General features: G+C 45.5%; 2 protein-coding genes across 6 annotated transcripts in view; both read right to left on the reverse strand.

Moving 5' to 3' along the window:
- LOC139560960 (metastasis-associated protein MTA2-like) overlaps positions 1–16,268 on the reverse strand; it is a 31,526-nt gene extending 15,258 nt beyond the window's left edge. The window contains exons 1-7 of one of the 3 annotated variants that reach the window (XM_071377708.1): positions 15,856–16,268; positions 10,048–10,115; positions 9,337–9,354; positions 9,012–9,105; positions 5,700–5,817; positions 5,120–5,183; positions 4,721–4,838 (exon numbers count right to left, since the gene is read on the reverse strand). In XM_071377708.1, coding sequence (XP_071233809.1) covers positions 4,721–4,838; positions 5,120–5,183; positions 5,700–5,817; positions 9,012–9,105; positions 9,337–9,354; positions 10,048–10,115; positions 15,856–15,883 — 508 coding nt within the window. In that variant the 5' untranslated portion in view covers positions 15,884–16,268. The remainder of the gene's footprint in view (positions 1–4,720; positions 4,839–5,119; positions 5,184–5,699; positions 5,818–9,011; positions 9,106–9,336; positions 9,355–10,047; positions 10,116–15,855) is intronic. The other 2 variants (XM_071377710.1, XM_071377709.1) reach the window with 2 other exon arrangements.
- Positions 16,269–16,699: 431 nt separating this feature from the next.
- Positions 16,700–18,566, reverse strand: part of LOC139561004 (echinoderm microtubule-associated protein-like 3) — a 29,012-nt gene continuing 27,145 nt past the window's right edge. For all 3 annotated transcript variants that reach the window (XM_071377800.1, XM_071377802.1, XM_071377801.1), the window contains 4 exons: positions 18,310–18,397; positions 18,090–18,188; positions 17,857–17,987; positions 16,700–17,753 (listed from right to left, as the gene is read on the reverse strand). In XM_071377800.1, the coding sequence (XP_071233901.1) occupies positions 17,553–17,753; positions 17,857–17,987; positions 18,090–18,188; positions 18,310–18,397 (519 nt within the window). In that variant the 3' untranslated portion in view covers positions 16,700–17,552. The remainder of the gene's footprint in view (positions 17,754–17,856; positions 17,988–18,089; positions 18,189–18,309; positions 18,398–18,566) is intronic.

An 18,566-nucleotide genomic window follows, 5' to 3' on the forward strand; every position in this document is an offset into this window, starting at 1 on the left:
TGCACTGGACACAGGCCATGCAACCTCTGTTGTTCACTGGAAGGAAACGGTGGTGGTGAGAAAGGAAAATACCTGTAAGACTTAGGCATAATGCTGGGCGCAAACTGCAATAGGACGTAACGTCACTTTGGAATGCTTCCAACTTTGTGGCAACAGTTTGCGGAAGGCCCTTTCCTGTTTCAGCATGACAACGCCCCAATGCGAGGTCCATACAAAAATTGTTTGTCGAGATCGGTGTGGAAGAACTTGACTGGCCTGCAAAGAGACCTCAACCCCATCAAACACCTTTGGGATGAATTGGAACGCTGACTGCGAGCCAGGCCTAATCGCCCAACATCAGCGCCCGACCTCACTAATGCTCGTGGCTGAATGGAAGCAAGTCCCTGCAGCAATGATCCAACATCTAGTGGAAACCCTTGCCAGAAGAGTGGAGTCTGTTATAGCAGCAAAAGGGGGACCAACTCCATATTAATGACCATAATCTTGGAATGAGGATGTTCGACAAGCAGGTATACAACTCTCTCGGTAAACCCCATAGCCGTCAAATTCAACCTTCAGGGGCCAAACCCACAGATCCGATATTTGCGGTCGTGGGTGCCAAATCCTCCCGTGCGCCTGGGACAATAGATCCCGACTATATGCTGTCAGAGAGACCACGTCCCTCTCCGCCAGTTGATGCACGCCACCATCGTCCTGTTGTCAGACCTTACCAACACATGCTGGCCTTCCAACATCGGAAGGAAACGTCTCAGTGCTAGCAAAACAGTCAGTAGCTCTAGATTGTTGATATGCAGAGCCCTTTGCGCTCTTGACCAAATCCCTCTTTCAGAGTAGCCCACACACAGCGCTCCCCATCCCAATAAGGATGAGTCTTTCATGATCACCCTGCGAGGACACTACCCGGTCCATGAGAACCCCCTGCAACAGCATTCGCCGGTCTCGCCAAGGAGTCAACGCCCTTAGGCACGACAGGGATACCTTGAGCAATCCATGACAATGGCGAGAAGCGGACAGACACGTAGCAACCACCCACCCCTGAAACAGATGCCTCAGACATACCAGCGGCAATACAGCCATCAAAGAGGCCAATCCGACCCAATAACCATAGGCACAAGCGAAAAGCACGAGTGCCCCAGCTGAAAGCGTGCCAGACAGAGCCGTAACGCGAACAAAGAGCATGATTCAGAAGCGAGTCCAGAACGAGACCCAGAAACTAAATGTGTTAAGCCATAGACAAACTACTTTTCTTGTGATTCACTATCAAGCCCAGAGACTGAATATGGGAAACCAGCCGAGCTCCACTTGTTCTATCGACTCCGCTATGACCAGCCAATCGTCCAGATAGGGGATCAGAGTATTGGCCTGACACCGCACCGGTGCCAAAGCCTCCTCCACCACCATTGAAAAGGTGAGAGGCGATAGGGAGAATGTATAGCACATGAAAATATGCGTCCTTCAGATCTATGGAAGTGAACCAATCGCTGGGACGCACCGACTGCAATATTCGGCGAAGAGTGAGCATTTTGAACACCAGAACCGCTGGGCCTAGATGGACCCCCCCTTCAAGATAATGAGCAGTAATTCTGACTGCAACATTCTAACAGTGTAATTCATATATTTCATAAATGCTATCGCAAAAATAAGTATTTGGTTGTGTTAATGAAGGCCTTGGGTAACAGAATACATTTATTTCAAATAATAACAGCATTTTCATTAGATAATGTTACTGTAGGCCAGGGGTAGTCAACTATTTATTTTTTGAAGAAAAAAAATTCAAAGGGTGGATCAGCTTTAATACTGCATTACCCTAAATGTACGGAGCTTGCTGGTTTTCTATTCTACCTGATAATTGCACACACCTGGTGTCCCAGGTCTAAATCAGTCCCTGATTAGAGGGGACAATGAAAAAAATGAAGTGGCACTGACTTCGAGTTCAATCAATTATATTCATGGAGTGCCTTTGTTACAACTATGAAACAGAAAGGATATGTGCTGGAACACGGTAAAATATGATTTTTTTATAACGACAAAATATAAAAATAGCCCCAACCACCAAAATGTGCGGTCAAATGATGAAAATATCATAAGCGCCAAGTGGCTTTGATAGATTGTGAAACTCAGCACAAAAAGCAATAATGGCATTTTAATGAATAGAAGTGTCGATATGACAGCATTCAAAAACACTCAATTGTCTTCAGCTCGTGCTTACATAGTGTGCGTCTTCACGCAATGGCATCAGTTGGATTTCATTTTGCTGTTATCCCATGCCCTAACAGTTGCGTAACTTTCACTTGCATGACACACCTTTGTTTGTAGTGCATAATAGTCTTTCTTTATTGTGTTCCCGTTGTCATTATTTAGCACCATTGTGGAGCACAATGGCGATGCAGGCGCCTTATTTTATTCAGCGGGAGGGAGCTCCCATCTCACTTTGTTCATGGTGCCAACCAGACTTGTTTTCTTGGCAAGTAAAATTGCTTGCTAATGAGAGTGAAGTTAAGAAATTGTCCATGGTGACATTTCTCCCCTTGCCAATGTAAGGCTCCACAACCCTCATCACCACATTCTCCAACACTCGCTCACCTGCTGCCCGGTGGATATTTCCCCAGATATTAAAAGCCATTAGGCATGTACAACTAACTACGCACGCTCTCACTGTGTAGCCTACCCCAAGTTGGTCAGAGTAGTCTGATAAGACTTCTTTGATTCGGTGGACTGATAGAAGGTACATACCATTTTAAGATTAGAATTAGAATGGAGCAATACAATAGAGTGGCCCGGCCTGTTCGTCATTCACATTTGGTGATTAATAACTATGCATCATTTGCTTCCCCTCGCTCATCACCTCAACCCCCCCGCCCCCATCATACTTTACTTCGTTTATTTAATCTGTTGTTGTGCGTGGGTGAAATTAGTTTTGCATAGTTACGGATCAGTTTCGAAGCAATTATGTGATTATCAGCTGGGCACTGCACTTAACTGTTGGAAGAATGAGCGGAGCAGGCCTTATTGTTGGGAGACGGAGGCGCAACGTGGGAAAACCATTTAAAAAAAAAAAAATCATTACTACGTGCCCTCCTAAAACGGTTTATGACTCCAGTTCTGTTTTGTCAAGGATGGAGGGGGGGATGATAAAAAAAAAAAATGACAGTAATAAATAACTGCTTTAACACGCAAGTCCAGAATGGGACTTTCAGGGCTCTTGGGAACTATGAAGTACCGGCTGTAACAACTACTTTGTACTTCTGACACTGGGACCACCCGAATAGCCCTCTTTTGAAGTAGAGAGACGAAATATCCTCTTAAGACAGCTGCTATGACCTCTGGGAACACTGACATAATGACGCCACGAAAAGGAGGACGCACAGCGCACAAACCATACCTCCTCGTCACCGTCCTCATCACCCATGGTGAAACTGTGCATGCCCGCCACTGGACGGAGCACGCTCAAAGTATCCCATATATTATCTCCTGAAGGTGCAGAGTCCCGGGGTGATTCACTTTTTTTTGTCACGCTTGTTTTCATATCCACCACTCTTGACAACCGTGCGTAACTCGCCACCCAACGGTGAAATCTTTGAAACAGGGGTAAGCAACGCTGCTAGACGAACTCCGCCAAGGGGGAGAAAACATCAAAGTCGCATTCACCTTCAATGGTTCAGTCTCCCCACCGAATCCAAAGTCGGGGCTTCAGGCTGCCCCTGTATTGATGTCATCCGATTCACACTCCAGAGCCAATCAGGGATTGTATATCATCCCCGGAATCCAGACTTTGAACACCGCCAGAGAAACCGGAATGAGCCTCACTCGGGATGACACCCCTATCAACTCCCACCACCCAACCTTCCCGCTCAGTCAGCCCGACTTCCAATAGGAAGTTGAACCCAGCCGGAGACAATGGTCAAACAAACTGGTCCAAGCCGAGGCCTCCTGAGCGTGTTTCCACCCCAAGCAACAGGACAGCATTCGTGAGTATATTTATTTTTCATTGTGAAACAACATGCCCTAGGGCACGGTCGGAGGTTCAAACTCGGCTGGCTAGCCTTTTTGAACTTTTACCACTGGCAATCAAACAAGGAAGCACTGGCTCCACAAGCAGAGCAGAAAGTTGTGGGTTTTTAATCAAACATAAAAACCAATACCAAGACACAAAACGTGCAACATCTAAGGGGACAAATACTCTCTCCCAACTAACAGACACCTATGACGGGGCAGAATCTCATAGCCTTCGTACGCTTGAAAAGTTTGTAAATTGCGTGACGCGTCCTTCCTTCAGGCGAGCTGAAAAGAAAAGAATTTGGGAAATGGATGCGAGCCCCGGTATTATAGCCAGGAAAACGGGGCTTCTTAGGGCGGGCTCGGCATCCATTGGCCCTTTGGGCGTGATTTCCGTTTGCTTCGGGTGAATAGGATTGGTCATTGACTCCCCAATAGTATGTTATACCAAGTGATTGACTTTAAGGGAACACAAATGTCCTTTTTCCCCCATTCCAAAACATTTTCCTGTGTGCCCTACTGAACATGACCCATGTCTCACTCATACAACACCATCAATTAGACGTGATAAAATATCTTCTTTCAACCCAGCACTTTAAGAAGTGGGGTGCAACTTAACCCCAAGAGTGTGTAGTCAGAGCACTATGACCACCACAATAGGATGCAACGTGATAGGCCAGTCTAAAAGGTCAGAGTTAAGCCAGCCCCCCCCCCCCACACACACCTTCGGCTAGCTTGTCAGGGATATCGGCCTGGTACTTGGAGCCTACGCGGATCTCTCCCTGGTCCGCCAGGAGGGTCTTCTGAACCGGGTCAAACACCAGCGAGTAAAAGAAACACTCCTGGACAGAAAGATGAACAACAGATGTTAGGAATGGATTGAGTGGATACATTCTCAGCCAATAGACGTTATATTTCAGTGCTTTATTGTATAAAACTTTTTTTTTTTTTGATACAATGGTCCTCACTCAAAAAAGGTAGTCTTAAAAACATAGACCACTTTAAGCAGAACATGCACAACTCTTTAGCCATAAATTCCTCGACAGTGCAGTAGTCATTGTAATACGCGAGACAGACTTGCTGGTGATGAACAGTGACGCTTTGGAGAGAGACTGAAGCTCACCTCTTTCTCCAGGTACCCGGCGAGGACGTCCGTTTCGTTGAGGAGGGTGACGTTACATTTCCCTCTGGGGAAGGGAGAGAGGTGCCAGGAGAAGAGACAGAGTGAGGGGTATTCAGGAGGTCAAAACGGCACCCTGCAAGTGTCTTCCATTAATCTGAACTGATCTGCACCTAACCCCTGCTGCTGTACCAAGCCTATATCCCCAATAAGGCATTGGAAAACAAAAGAAAGTCTGGAGAACCCGGGAAAGAACTTCAGAACAGGCAAGATCATTTCAACACAGTTAAATGATTTCGACAGTTATAATACCGTCACTTACTGTATTTTAAAATCAGGAGCCTGAACAGTGGTGATAGTTCATGTTATAAAAAGGGACCGTTTGAACACAGTGGCTTAATGATTGTGAATCAGCCAGAGAGGATAACGGTCCAGGTTGAGGGTTAACTGTGCATAGCAGTCCTGTCACATGACACCATATCCCGTCAGAGTTCAAAGGGTTAAACGGCAGCACCCTTGTCTGCAGCTACCGCTATGCGGTGAGACTACGCCTCGGGGGACACACACACGCGCTCTATCTTACCGTATGTGAGTTGCAGGTAGAGACTCAAACTGCCGAGAGAGGAAAAGCTCTCTGTGCTTCAGCTGGTGTTTCTGCTGTTCAGACACGGTGGGCTGCTTGGACTCCTCCTCAAAGTCTCCTATGAAACGCAGAACACAAAAAGACACATTAGCGACAAAGCACATTTCCCAGTTAGATGGGTTCTAATATTCTTGATCGGGGTATGTTCAATCACACAATTCATATCAATATAACCAACTGATACTTGTGGCTACGGGGAGAACGATCCCGCAGTACTTTCATTGTATTGGTTTTGACATTTTCAAGTCTTAAATGACAGATATGGGTTAGAAATGAAGAAGGGGAAACAGAACGAGGGGGATAAAGCTCAGAAAGTGAGTGACGGAACAGGGGATCCAACCGCTGCCTCCATGGGAATATGTGGTCCAGGGGTGGAAGCACGACCAATAGACCAGCCCCCGGCAGTATCTTTATTCAAATCACACTAAACAGCAAAGTGAAACTGACTATATACATTGCCCTTTTACCTACTGTGACAAGTGCAAGTCTACTGTGCAAGTCTATCATAACCTATGACCTGGAACCTTAACTTGTAACTGTACTTATGTGTAACCAATACCAGACAATGAAAATAATTCCCTACTCGGAAGGACAAACTCTTCTAGTCTATTCTAGTGACCTACTATAGCCCTACTGAAGCTTTACAGTCAATGTAAACAAAGGGCTGCATATAGCCTATATGACCTGGTAGGCAAAAATTAGTCCATGTAGATAAAGAAACATTACTTTTCCCCCGTATGGAAATAGTTTTTGTATTATATCTAGTTTTACACGACTAAAATTGCACATTCCTAATTTGAGGCGGGTAAGTCAGTAATGTGTGAGGTGGTGGTGGATGGAGCACTGAGGGGGGAGAGAACGAACTGGGCAGGACTATCGCTCCATCTCCACGGACTCCGCCCCTGCACTCAGCCACAGGAAACCCTGTCAGTAGGGGGGGGGGGGGCAGGACCTCAGGCCACACCTCTTTCTGTTAACCCCTCCTGTCACCCCTCAACCCCCGCCCCCCTTCACCCCTCCTTCCCTCCCCTTGTCCGGCGAGTCCCTGCCAGACTAAGTGGGAAACCCTGTGCGTCAAACCTGAGGCGCCCATCCCCCTCATCATGTATACACCCCCCCCACAACAAAAAAAAATACATTAAAAAAAAGGAAAAAAAGACAGGCACTCAAGGCACACCCACGTGCAGTGGAGCTCCAGCAGAGCAGTGAACGCGCTCTCTCCCTCCACACACACACACACTTTCTTCCTTGACAAAGACACAAGGCAAGTCAGAGTTAACCCGTTGCGTGCCGTAGCCCTGTGGGACACATCAAGGGCCTTTTGTTCTGAGCAGCGTGCCTGGGCCGGAGGACAAGCTAAGAGGAGGGTAGGCAATTGGGGGGGGTCTGGTGGTAGAGGAAGAGAATAAAGGATTTTAATAAAGAAGGAGGAGGGGGGGGTACTGTTGGAGGGAGGGAGAGAGAGAGACTGGGAGAGAAGCCCAAGTCTTGTGTAACAGGACAGTGCCAAAGCGGTGGCTCGTGCTGCCGAGTGGGAGGCGGGAGCGCAGGCGTTTCTCGGGCGCCCGAGCCAAAACACAGGAGAGGGACGTAGAGTAGCGCAGCATAACGCAACAGCCGGACAGTGTGTGTGTGTGTGTAGCGGGGAGTCAGAACAGAGTGAACCAGGCAACCGGGCCAGGTCGCGAGGAGGGCTGGAGCTAGACTGGGCACTAGGGTCGCTACACCGGCCCAGTTGTGACCGTTTGTTTGCAACCCATCCTCAGCCGTCCCTCTCTCTCTCTCTCTCAACTGGTTGCAGCCAGTTTCAGGGCCATCTTTGTGTTTCTCCACTGACCCCCCCCCCCCCCCCAGGGGAGGTTAGATAGAATACCTCCGCAGCACACAGGGGCAGTTAACGCTAACACACGACGGTGACATAACCAATCAGCTAGCAGGGGCTCCAGGGCCGAGGGGGCAGGACAGGAGATCACCTACCTACCGAGCTACCCCCAGCCACCCCTGCCTCCTACTGGAGTTCCTGTCTCCTATTGCCGCTAAACGACCACAGAGAGGACCCATGCTTTTTTGATGACATTTTAGTCATTCAGCAAATAGAAGCTCGTATCCAGAGTAACATGCGATAAGTAGGCTCTTTCATTAAACCAAACTGGAGGCACTGTACAGGTAAAACTTGGAATAAAATGTACACCCAGAGTCAAACAAATTAACTTTGTCAGCTAGACAGGTGTAGTCGTTAACATTATAAAATGCATTACAGATTGCTGGTAAATGCATCCATTTTGGGGTGTGGATCTGAATGTCTTGTCTGGAGCCCTGCCACTGCATGCAGCCCACTATGTTAGAGGACTGTGTGTGTGTGTGTGTGTGTATGTGTGTGTGTAAATGAAGCCGATCAGGGCTCTAGGTAATCTGAGTATCATTAGCATCACAACACTACCTCGGCGGCCGCTTCTCTCTCCCCCTCCATTTCCCCCGCTCTGCATCTCTTCCTCTGATCACTGGGCATCTGCACAAATGCACCACTCAGGGCACTCTAGTAGGCGACCCCCTTTTACTGGAAACGTGTGTGATAAACACCGACACTCAAACCAATAGCCAGCCACTATTACTCCTACAACAACCCACAAGTACAGCACGATTCATGATAGAAAACCAACACAAAAAAACTATTCCCCTTCTCCATTGTGAATGAATCCTACATTAGTATCATACTCCTACTGGCAGCTGCAGTGGAACAGCACTACGCAGTAAGCACACTCTTACACACGCCGTTCTGCTTCAGCTGGAGACAGACGGTCCGCACCAAATGGCAGCCTAGTCCCTATGTGGTGCACTACTTTTGACCAGGTCCCTATGGATCCTGGTCAAAAGCAGAAAACTACACTGGGTTCCATTTGGGAAGCGGGCAGAGCATCCCTCTGCTTAGAGCCAGAGCCAATTGTCTGCTGGTAGTGCAGGGGGAGATCCCAATCTGATTGGAACGCAACACAGTACTCATTCTGGATGGAGATAATAAACTGGTTTATACGAAAGAGTCGTCTACTCTAATAATGCTCTCCAATAACTTCACACAGTCCATAGACCGCACAACATTAGAGTTTGGCATAGAGCTAAGAGTTGACTCTCTCAAGTGGTGTGTGTGTGTGTGTGGTGTAATAGGCCTCTTGATCTCTTTCTGAGCGCAGTGAAGGAGCAGAGCACTGATGGACTGCGATGAGACGACACGGACATAAAGGCTGTTGTACTCACTCGCGTTGCTGTCGGCCAGAGTGTTGAGGTTGCCCGAGATGTCCCGCCTCCGGAACAGACACACCACCTTGGCTTCCACGTTCCCATTGGCCGTCTGAGAGACATATGTGACAAGAGTGGTCAGTCACTACTGGCCAATACTTCGAATGATTGCCATAATCACAATATTATTCTCTGAACGGCATGCCACATTCATAGATACGATTTCCCCATCTATGAATGGAAATCGGCCATTTTGAATTGAATCAAATGTATTGAATATATGCTAGAACTTAAACTGGGGCTGTAAGTGACGAGGGGGTGACGCGAGACTCTCCATCATTACCATTGGATTAACCATGATCTGAAGAGAGGGAGAGAGAAACGACAAACTGAGGCCTCAATGTTGGGCTCCTCATCTAATTCACACTCAAGGTAACGTCCGAAACGGCACCCTATTCCCCATGTAGGGCACCGCTTTTGGCCAGGGCTCTTTCCAAAAGCAGCGCACTACGTAGGGAAGGGAATTTTCAGACGCAGCCTCAGTCATAATAATATGTATTATTGCACCCCCCCCTCCTCCTCCTCCTCTTCCATTAGTGTTCAGAAGGACAGAGTTCTGCTAGTGGTGCTCGCCACAACCCCTTCAATTTAAGAGTGTTATATAAATGAGCTTAATCCTTTGACTGGGAAACAAGCCTGTGTCATACGCCACTACGCTACTGCTATAGCCAGCAGCATTACGTAATGTCTCTTGCACCAGCACCTTGTCACTACTGTAGTAGTCCTGGCTGGCTAACGAAAGCACAACACACCGGGAAGAGGGGGGCAGGGGGCAAGAAGATTGTGGTTAGAACCTAGGAGGTGTGTGTGAATCTCTCTCTCTGGGTGTGTGTGTTTTACCACCATCATCGCCCCCAGAGTTACAAACACACAGGCTCTCAGGTCAGATATGATAAGCTTTACATTTACAAGATGGGGCTGTCAATGTCAGCGAGTTGTTATGTAAACGCTCCGAATCAGAGGGTCGATGTGAAGGACAGATTATTGTACCAACCTTGTTGAGCTCTTCTATTCTGCGGATTAGGTAGGGGTTGCTGGAGGAATTCTCAAAGTACACGTAATCTGAAAGGGAAAGACAAAAGTCTGAGTCATATGAATCATAAAAACCTGTAGCATTTCAATTCAGAGCATGACTTTGAACTTGACCTCTCCGGTTACTCTTAACACGCTCAGATGAAAATCACTAATGCGTCTGTGTGGAGACCGGACTCTGTTGGAGTCTTGGTACGGTCACTTATTGATATGACTAAGGGGAACCCACCACCACTAATGGCAGATGACGTCAACCACCACTCAGACAGGCTTTCACCAGGCAAAATCAATCCATCAAAAAGCCTACAGGTGCTTGGTGGGGAGAGCTAATATCCTTGCACAACACACCCCGTCTGTGTCTGCCATTTCAAGCACAAGTGAGCCAATATTCACTCAGCCATCCTAGGCTACGCCAGACTACAGTACCACTATAAGATGACTTCTGTTTGCATGCGACATCTCGGGTATTTCCCTCATATCTCATGATAGGGCTACATTATTAGAGATGCTGGTGTTACTGAAAAGTGTCCCCCCGCCCACCTCCCCCCCAAAAATGGGACTTCAGTTAAAAGAACAAAGCCCAGCACCTTTGCCTACTCTGTCTTTGTCTACAGAGATGGTGGGCCTCAATCTCTTCCACACAGCCCATTGATAGTAGCCTATGACTGAAGTAGAGAAGTCTAAATAATAGGCGAATCAATTAATTACCCAGAAGAGAAGTCAGTCTTTGAAGACACACCAAAATTGTTTTGGTATGCCCACTATTATAGGCCTAGGCTACTCACACGGTTTAGGTTACAATATCAAAAACGCACCTCTAAATTACTTCTCGCCAGTGATTAAGGCACGACAGGTGATATTTTGGCTCGTGTGGCCAATATTTTAATTCTAGCAGTGAAGTGGAAGGGGAAACCAGACAGTGTGTTTTAGGGGTCATTTGCAGGTCATAGCAAAAGCCAAAGGCCCTGTAACATAGCTCTCAGCAAAATAACTGTCCTGATAAATCAACAGCTCTGTTCAACATCAATCTAGAAAACGCAAGCAAATTATGTGATAATATCTATAACTACCGTGGAGACTGGACATTGTCTACACCAAGACATAGCCAGTCAAACCAGGCTAATACAGAAAACATATTGAAAATGGGTGTCGACGAGCAATGTTGTTGCCTTGCATCTGTTCAGGGACACTAACCTTTAAGATGGACACCAACATTGGCTAACATTGCAATGCATCAGCGATCATATCTATTCTATAGAAGGAGAGTTACAGGATGTAGCCCGGGGGCGATTCCACGCAAGCGGGAGCAGAAAATATTTTCGGTATGTCAGAATGTTCTGGCAACTCTCACATAAAAACTTCACTGGGTGGAAGCACGCTTTTTACATTTGTCTTATAAACCACGTTTGATGAAATTTGACATCTTAGGACAATTTTAGACCCTGTGATCTGTGAACCGTACACAACCCAGATGACATCTTCGTGTCATTAAACTCCATATAGTGTTCTCTCAAATATGGAGTTTGTCTAGATTATGAAATACAAATGTTCACGTTAAAATGTATACGACATTAAAAATATGATTATCAAAACGACCCTTTGATTTTGCTTATTTTTAGACACAACAAACATCATCCCTACCAATTAAGTTTCTATGTGAGAACTGCCAGAACAATCAGAGGTATCAAAAATATTTTCCGCTCCTAGGTTAAAAGAACACGTCGTGGATGACGGGAGAAATGCCTCCACTGCCATTATGTAACCACAGACACTGGGGTGGACAGACTCTGGCTCAAGAGAAAAGAAAAGACCGCACACAGCACTGTCATCCTCTTCTTTCCCTTTCTCCATATTCAACCATGTTCTCGGCTCTCGGTCTAGCCCCAGCGGGACAAATGAAAACATGAAGCCCTCTCTCCACGCTACGGGGGCTCCGTGCCCGCCTGGATGAAAACGGCGAGAGACAGGGAGAGAGCAGGCTAAAGCGGTGCCTCGCGGATCAAAGGACCAGGGGCTTTTTGAACGGGGATCACAATCTGCCCTTCTGAAAAGACAACCTCAGCTCAGACACCCAGAGTCAGTCAGCATTAACCAGATGCCTATGGATGTTCAATTTGTAGGTTATACATTTCAATATGACCAATTGTTGTTTGAAGGACAAATAATCTCAGGAAGAGTAATATGCTTCTCGTCCATTGCAGTTACTGAACAGTGGCAGTTGTGGCGCAGTGTGTTAGGTGCTTGTGGGTGGATTCAGAGTAGTGAGTGGAGGGAGCCCTTAAAGAAATCTGAAGAACTGCCTAATTAGGTCTATACATTTATATTGACTTGTGGTGCCGTTAGGATCTGTCCTTTCATGACGCAATTGATGCTCTATCGTTTTAGGATCACAGTCTTACCAGTTAATCTATTGCTCCTTACAAAACACCCGTGGCAAGCACTAACAACCTACGATCCAGTAATGTTGCTGTTGAGACATTGGACTGAAACACAGGTGAGTGGATTTTCACCAATTCCATTCACATCTATAGGATGAACTCACATGTAACAAAAGCCAATGTCACAAAACAACAGTCAATACTACACAAGGGTCAGCTTGGGGTCCCGGGTCTCAATCTCACTGACCCTGCATTAGCCCCTTACACAGTTGATGCATTCCCAGTAGCACTGATTCCTTCCACGAGCTCTATATTTTTTTATTTAACTAGGCAAGTCAGTTAAGAACAAATTCTTATTTACAATGACGGCCTACCCAGGCCAAAATGTGCGCCGCCCTATAGGACTCCCAATCACGGCCGGATGTGATACAGCCTGGATTCGAACCAGGGACTGTAGTGACACTTTTTCCACTGAGATGCAGTGCCTTAGACCGCTGCGCCACTATATCAACAGGACCCGTATCCAGCCTGCCACTGTTTATTATCTATGCATAGTCACTTCACCCCTACCTACACGTACAAATTACCTCGACTATTCTGTACCCCCACATACAGCCTCGTCATTGTTATTTTATTGTGTTACTTATTTTTTTATTCTAGTTATTTAGTAAATATTTTCTTAACTCCATTTCTTGAACTGCAGTGTTGGTTAAGGGCTCGTAAGTAAACATTTCACGGTAAGGTCTACACCTGTTTTTGGGCCGCATGTGACAAATAAAATGTCGATTTCAATAGGCTCCTCTGGCTATAAAGCAGGACCTAGACCAAGGCATTCAATTCAACTAATGGAGACAAGTAACAGCTTAAAATACAATTCACCAGAAGGGACATGTGGTCTTATATGAGGTAAGGCATGTTTTAATACAGTAGCAAGTCTAAATCCAGCAGACTATCAAAGATCAGATCCAGAGACAAATGGCAACGCTATGACATGTGGGACCCTCAGAAATAACCGCAACTGAGCAAATATAACACAGCGCCCTCATATTCAAAACGAATAACTAGAGCACAATTTCATAGCCAGCACACAATTTGTCAAGAGTGACACGTCATTTCATTACGGAGCAGAAACTCTACCACAGACATGGAGCAACACAGTCAGTAGCTGTGACAGTCATTCAACTATTGAGGGAAGTCGCATCAAAACACATTTTCAAGGACTCTTACTAGCCAAAGGAAGAGAGCAGCCGTGTATGGTCTGTCTCTACCGTTTGGGAAGATAACAGAATAAGCTAACCACAACATTTTGAGTGTACAATGAAATCCCACAAGAACAAGTCTCCTTGACACACCACTGCATACTAGACTAGTGGCCATATGTATAGCGAGTCTCAGAGTAAGAGTGCCGATAGAGGATAAGTTCAACCTTTTAGTTCACAATGAATAAGATTGAATGAACGGGGGAGGGACTGATTCTATATCAGGACTCCTACTCGGAAACGCTGGCCCAGCCCTACCCAACTGGGTAGATATTCCGCTAGGCAGTGGTTCATGTGACCACCTTGACTGGAGCGAGGAAAATTGGCAAGAACATCACTTTCCTCAACAGTGGAACAACAATAGATGTAATGGCTGCCTTATGTGCACGCTCTCTGGGAAGGTTCCCCTCAAGAGGGCCGACGGTGCACAGGTTAATAAGCATTTTGTCGCGCTCTGAGGTGCTAGGATGCAGTGCTGTGAGGGATTAGGCAAGCAGGCCTTGCCGGCAGACAGGCCGGAAGACACTACCATCTGTGGGGCAGTGCCATCTCGGGCACAGTCTCAAGGCCAGGATGACCGAGGGGGGAGGGGCGCTACAGTTAGACCATTTTACTCTCATATGCGCCTAAATATTTTGCGGTGCGACTTCGACTTTTTTATTTAGGAGCACCAGTGCGCCTTGAAAAATGAAGGATTCTATTACCTCGAATATTTTTCAACCTGTAAAAAAAGTCAGCAGAACTCTGTGGGGTGGGTACAGTATAGTGATTAAAAGGCTGAAATACCTTGCTGAAATTGCCATGTTAGTAGAGGTGAAATCAATGACTGCATAATCCTGCAACTAAAACAATGCATTGCAAGAAATAATAGTCTCAGCAGTGTCATGTCTTTCAGACAGTCAGTAGTTAAATCCATCTATACTGTTGCCTGTAAAACAGCCCAACTCAACATCATCATATATTGCAAGACGTCTGTATGTATTTATCAATGGTGTAGAATTCAATGCCTGCTGTAGGCTGTATTGTTCAAGTTATATTATGCACAGAAAGCAGACAGCATCTTCGATGAAACTGCACGGTTTAATCAACGTGACCTAAATACAGACGCTCTTGTGGAACCTTACACAACGATAAAATAGCCAGAATGTATGCCTATATTTCACTGACACAGTAGCTGTTCATCCACCAAAACACTTACTCGAGCCAAGACAGAAAGGAAACGTGAATTACAACAACGTTGCACCAACCGAGTCAAGATCATTGATGTTGATAATCTTTCTCACCAGCAATAATAGTATCGCATATCATTGCAATGTTGATGATCAAATAAAGCTGTCGACCCTAGGGATTGAGGAGCCGGCTTAACTCTGGCCATTTTGCGACCTAACGCAACGCACGTTTACCGGCTTTTTAACATGCAGACCTCACTGTTGTTATTTTGCTAAATGCACTATATTAACCTTGGCAGCTAAACAATGCAGCTAAATGGTAAATAATAGTTTCTACAAAATGTTACAATTTGCAGAGTAGTTTGAAGTTGAACAATACGTCTTCCCAATGATAATACATTTCCTTGCTGTGTATGCTAACGTTAATTTACGCTAACTACAGTAGCTAACTACGTAGCTCGCAAGCTAACTTGCGAGTTAAAAATATACAGCTAGCTAGCGAGATAACATAGGTAGCCTGATTGTAAAAAGGTAGCTAGTCAAACCAGCAAGTGGTAGTTAAGTAAATAAACCATGTTTTAGCTAGTAACTTTAGTTAGCTAGCTAACATACTCAAGTTAACTTGCTGGTTTCAACCAATGATATAAATCATTGGTTTCAACAAAGCAATTAGAGGCAGGCTAGATATAAACTTGGTTGACTATACTACACTACAAGTGGACTAACTAGTCGTAAAATACAACTGACATTAGATTGTTAACCAACGAACGCGTAATAATTTAACATGTCTTGCTATTAAGTTAGCTAGCACTAGCCTGCTAACTTGGTAGCCAGCATTCGCGGAAATAACAATCGTTAGATAGATATCTAGCGAATGCAAATCAGCTAGCTAATTACCCTAGCATAGCTAGTTAACGTTCACCGTGAGGGCTCCTCAAAATAAAAAAAATAAAAAAATACTTACCTCCCACTCGGTACATGTTGGCCGCCATTCTCTCGTTACCCCCAACAAACACTGTCCAAGGGATTCCCCTCTTGCGTTAAAAATGTCGATCTGGAGCTATTTTATCCCTGCATTTATTAGAGACCTCACCCGCCGCGAAACAAAGCCGGGACCCGGCACAGTAGCCAAGCTCTGGCGGGTAAAAGTTTAAAGTTTCCGTTGCAATGTTTCGGGGTTCCAAAATGCGTCTTTGTTTCAGTCCGATAACGACCTCCCTCTTCCACACTCACTCACGCATTCACACTTGCAGGCAGGCATGCATACACAGCCCTTGATAGCTAGCCTGTCTCTTACTCCACTCTTCCTCCCATCCTCAGCTCCCAGCTTCATCCTCCTCTTCTTCACCTCCGCTCAGTTTGCACACACATACACACACACACTGCCCCCCCCCACTCGTTTGTAAACGTCATCTCCGGAAAATGTAACTTAGAATCGGAAAACTCCGGCTACTTATTCCACACACACAATTCTCAGCAAGACAGAGTTGCTCCAACCCTCACCAACATTATTGTGTCAGCCCATAGATATAATTAAAGCAATACTGAAGACAGATAATCTGATTCGCATATTTCGCATGAAGAGTATGCAGATGAGCACATTGATGAGAAACAGCCTTCCATCAGACTTCCTCTAAAATCTACATTCAGATACAGTAGGTACAGTAAGCAAAATGCCAACTCAACGCCCATTATTTGAACAACACTCCCCTCTAGCGTTCATTTCGATAGCATACAGTTTTTAGCACTACAGTGTAACTGGAAATGCAGGCATGCTTTTATAATGAAGGATGCTATGAATTCATAAGCACTAGTTTGTCATTGTTTATTGATAGAAATATCTGGAGACAAAGAAAACCACGACCCATTTAAAAGTACTTTTAAATAAACATAGAAGAAATCCAATACAAAAGCAAAGTGTACAATAAAGGTAAACATTTCTGAATTTGTCTAATACTCAGGAGAGATTAGTTTCAACTACAATATGAGTAAAGAAAATATTTTTGTTATTCAATTCTAAGGCACTTGAGTGATTGTCACCATTTTGCAAAATGCAAAATTGGTCTGAAGCACATAAAAAGTTCAATATTCATAGAGATCGACACAGCACAAGATATGTTTGATTTTATATGACATTTATGAGAAGACAATAACCATAAAACCCCACTAGGGTAAGCTTGCATGGTAAACAAATTAGTAAACAAAATAGGATATTTTGGAATGTTATCAACAATTGATCCCTTTGTCGTCAATTAATGATGGCAGTCCCAACAGTCCCAACAGTTTGACCTTTTTCCAATTGCATCAGTCGAGGACATTCACAAAGATTCAACAGCATTTCACTCATGCTGAGAAGTAAATTGTGCCCAGATGTATTAACGTTTTCATTACATCATGTGTGGCTCATATCTGCATTACAAAACTCCATTGTGTTTGAACAGAGAATCCTATGGACATAAGGGATGTGATTCCTAAACCTGCTTTGATTTAAGAGCCAGACACAAACACTACGCCACAGGTCCAGAAGCCACTCTCTTTCTACGTTGCTCCCTCTCTCTCTCCCCCTCGCCCTCTGTAAACATTCTCTCCCCTTTGTCTCTCTATCAGCCTCTCTCTGTTTCTCTCAGTCTCTGTCTTTCTCTCCATGTCTCCTTCTCTCCCTTAAGGTTCTGGGGAGCTGGTTGAGGTGGAAGAGGAGGAGTGTAGGCGGTCTCCCCCGCTGTCCCCCGTCCCTCCTCTCTTGACCCTCCACTGGAGGATACAGGTGTCCTTGCCGCCCATTGAGAGCACGTGACTGTCACAGTGGGTGAAGCGCACGTTGGTCACGTGACTGCCGTGGCCCTCATAACTGTGGTTTGGAGCCTGATGGGTAAAATAAGACATTTGATATGTGGTGAGCTTTCTGGTGGAAGGAGTAAAAATGATTGAAATCAATTGAAAAATGTGGCACTGAATTATTCCTGACTTTGGGTTTTGGGCAGGGGTACTGGAAGAGGTGGACTTTACAGAAGTCATCGGCCACCGCCACCATTCTCTCATTGTGGGAGCGACAGAGGGCGTTGATGTCTGTACCGTCTGAACCCTCCAACCACACACCTGTGGGACGACACAAAATAACACACAACACATGTCAGCCACAGGTAAAGGGTTGAGTGATATTGAGAGGCTTGTGATAGTTTGAATGCTGGTTCTTCTCACCCATGACGTGGAAGCCCAGTACACAGGTGTAGGACGCCCATTCTCTGTCTTTGCTCTCATAGCGGTTCCTCAGCAGTTTGCAGCCTCCAGCGATGTCCCCTGTTTGAGTAAAATAGTCCTTAGGATAATTGACTTAGGGAAATTAGACATGACAAAAATATACACGTGTTCAAATGAGACATGCACAAATAAAAATGTAGTTGTTTGCACAGTCACTCACAGTAAAGGATTTCGTAATCGCCTGAGTTGGACATAATGTACTTCCCGTCTTTGGACCAATCAAGGTGAGTGATGAAGCTGGAGTGACCCTAAAGGTAACAGACATAACAAAGTGACACAACGCCCAAACACCATGACAAATATGTCCCGTGTCTGACTGAACAACAGGGCCACTGTGCTCTAACTGTAACCCACAACGGATCACTCATTCATGACATAAATAATCCACAACCATTCCAAACATCCCAGGACTGCACT

This window comes from Salvelinus alpinus, chromosome 31 (assembly GCF_045679555.1).
Source record: "Salvelinus alpinus chromosome 31, SLU_Salpinus.1, whole genome shotgun sequence".
NCBI lineage: Eukaryota > Metazoa > Chordata > Actinopteri > Salmoniformes > Salmonidae > Salvelinus > Salvelinus alpinus.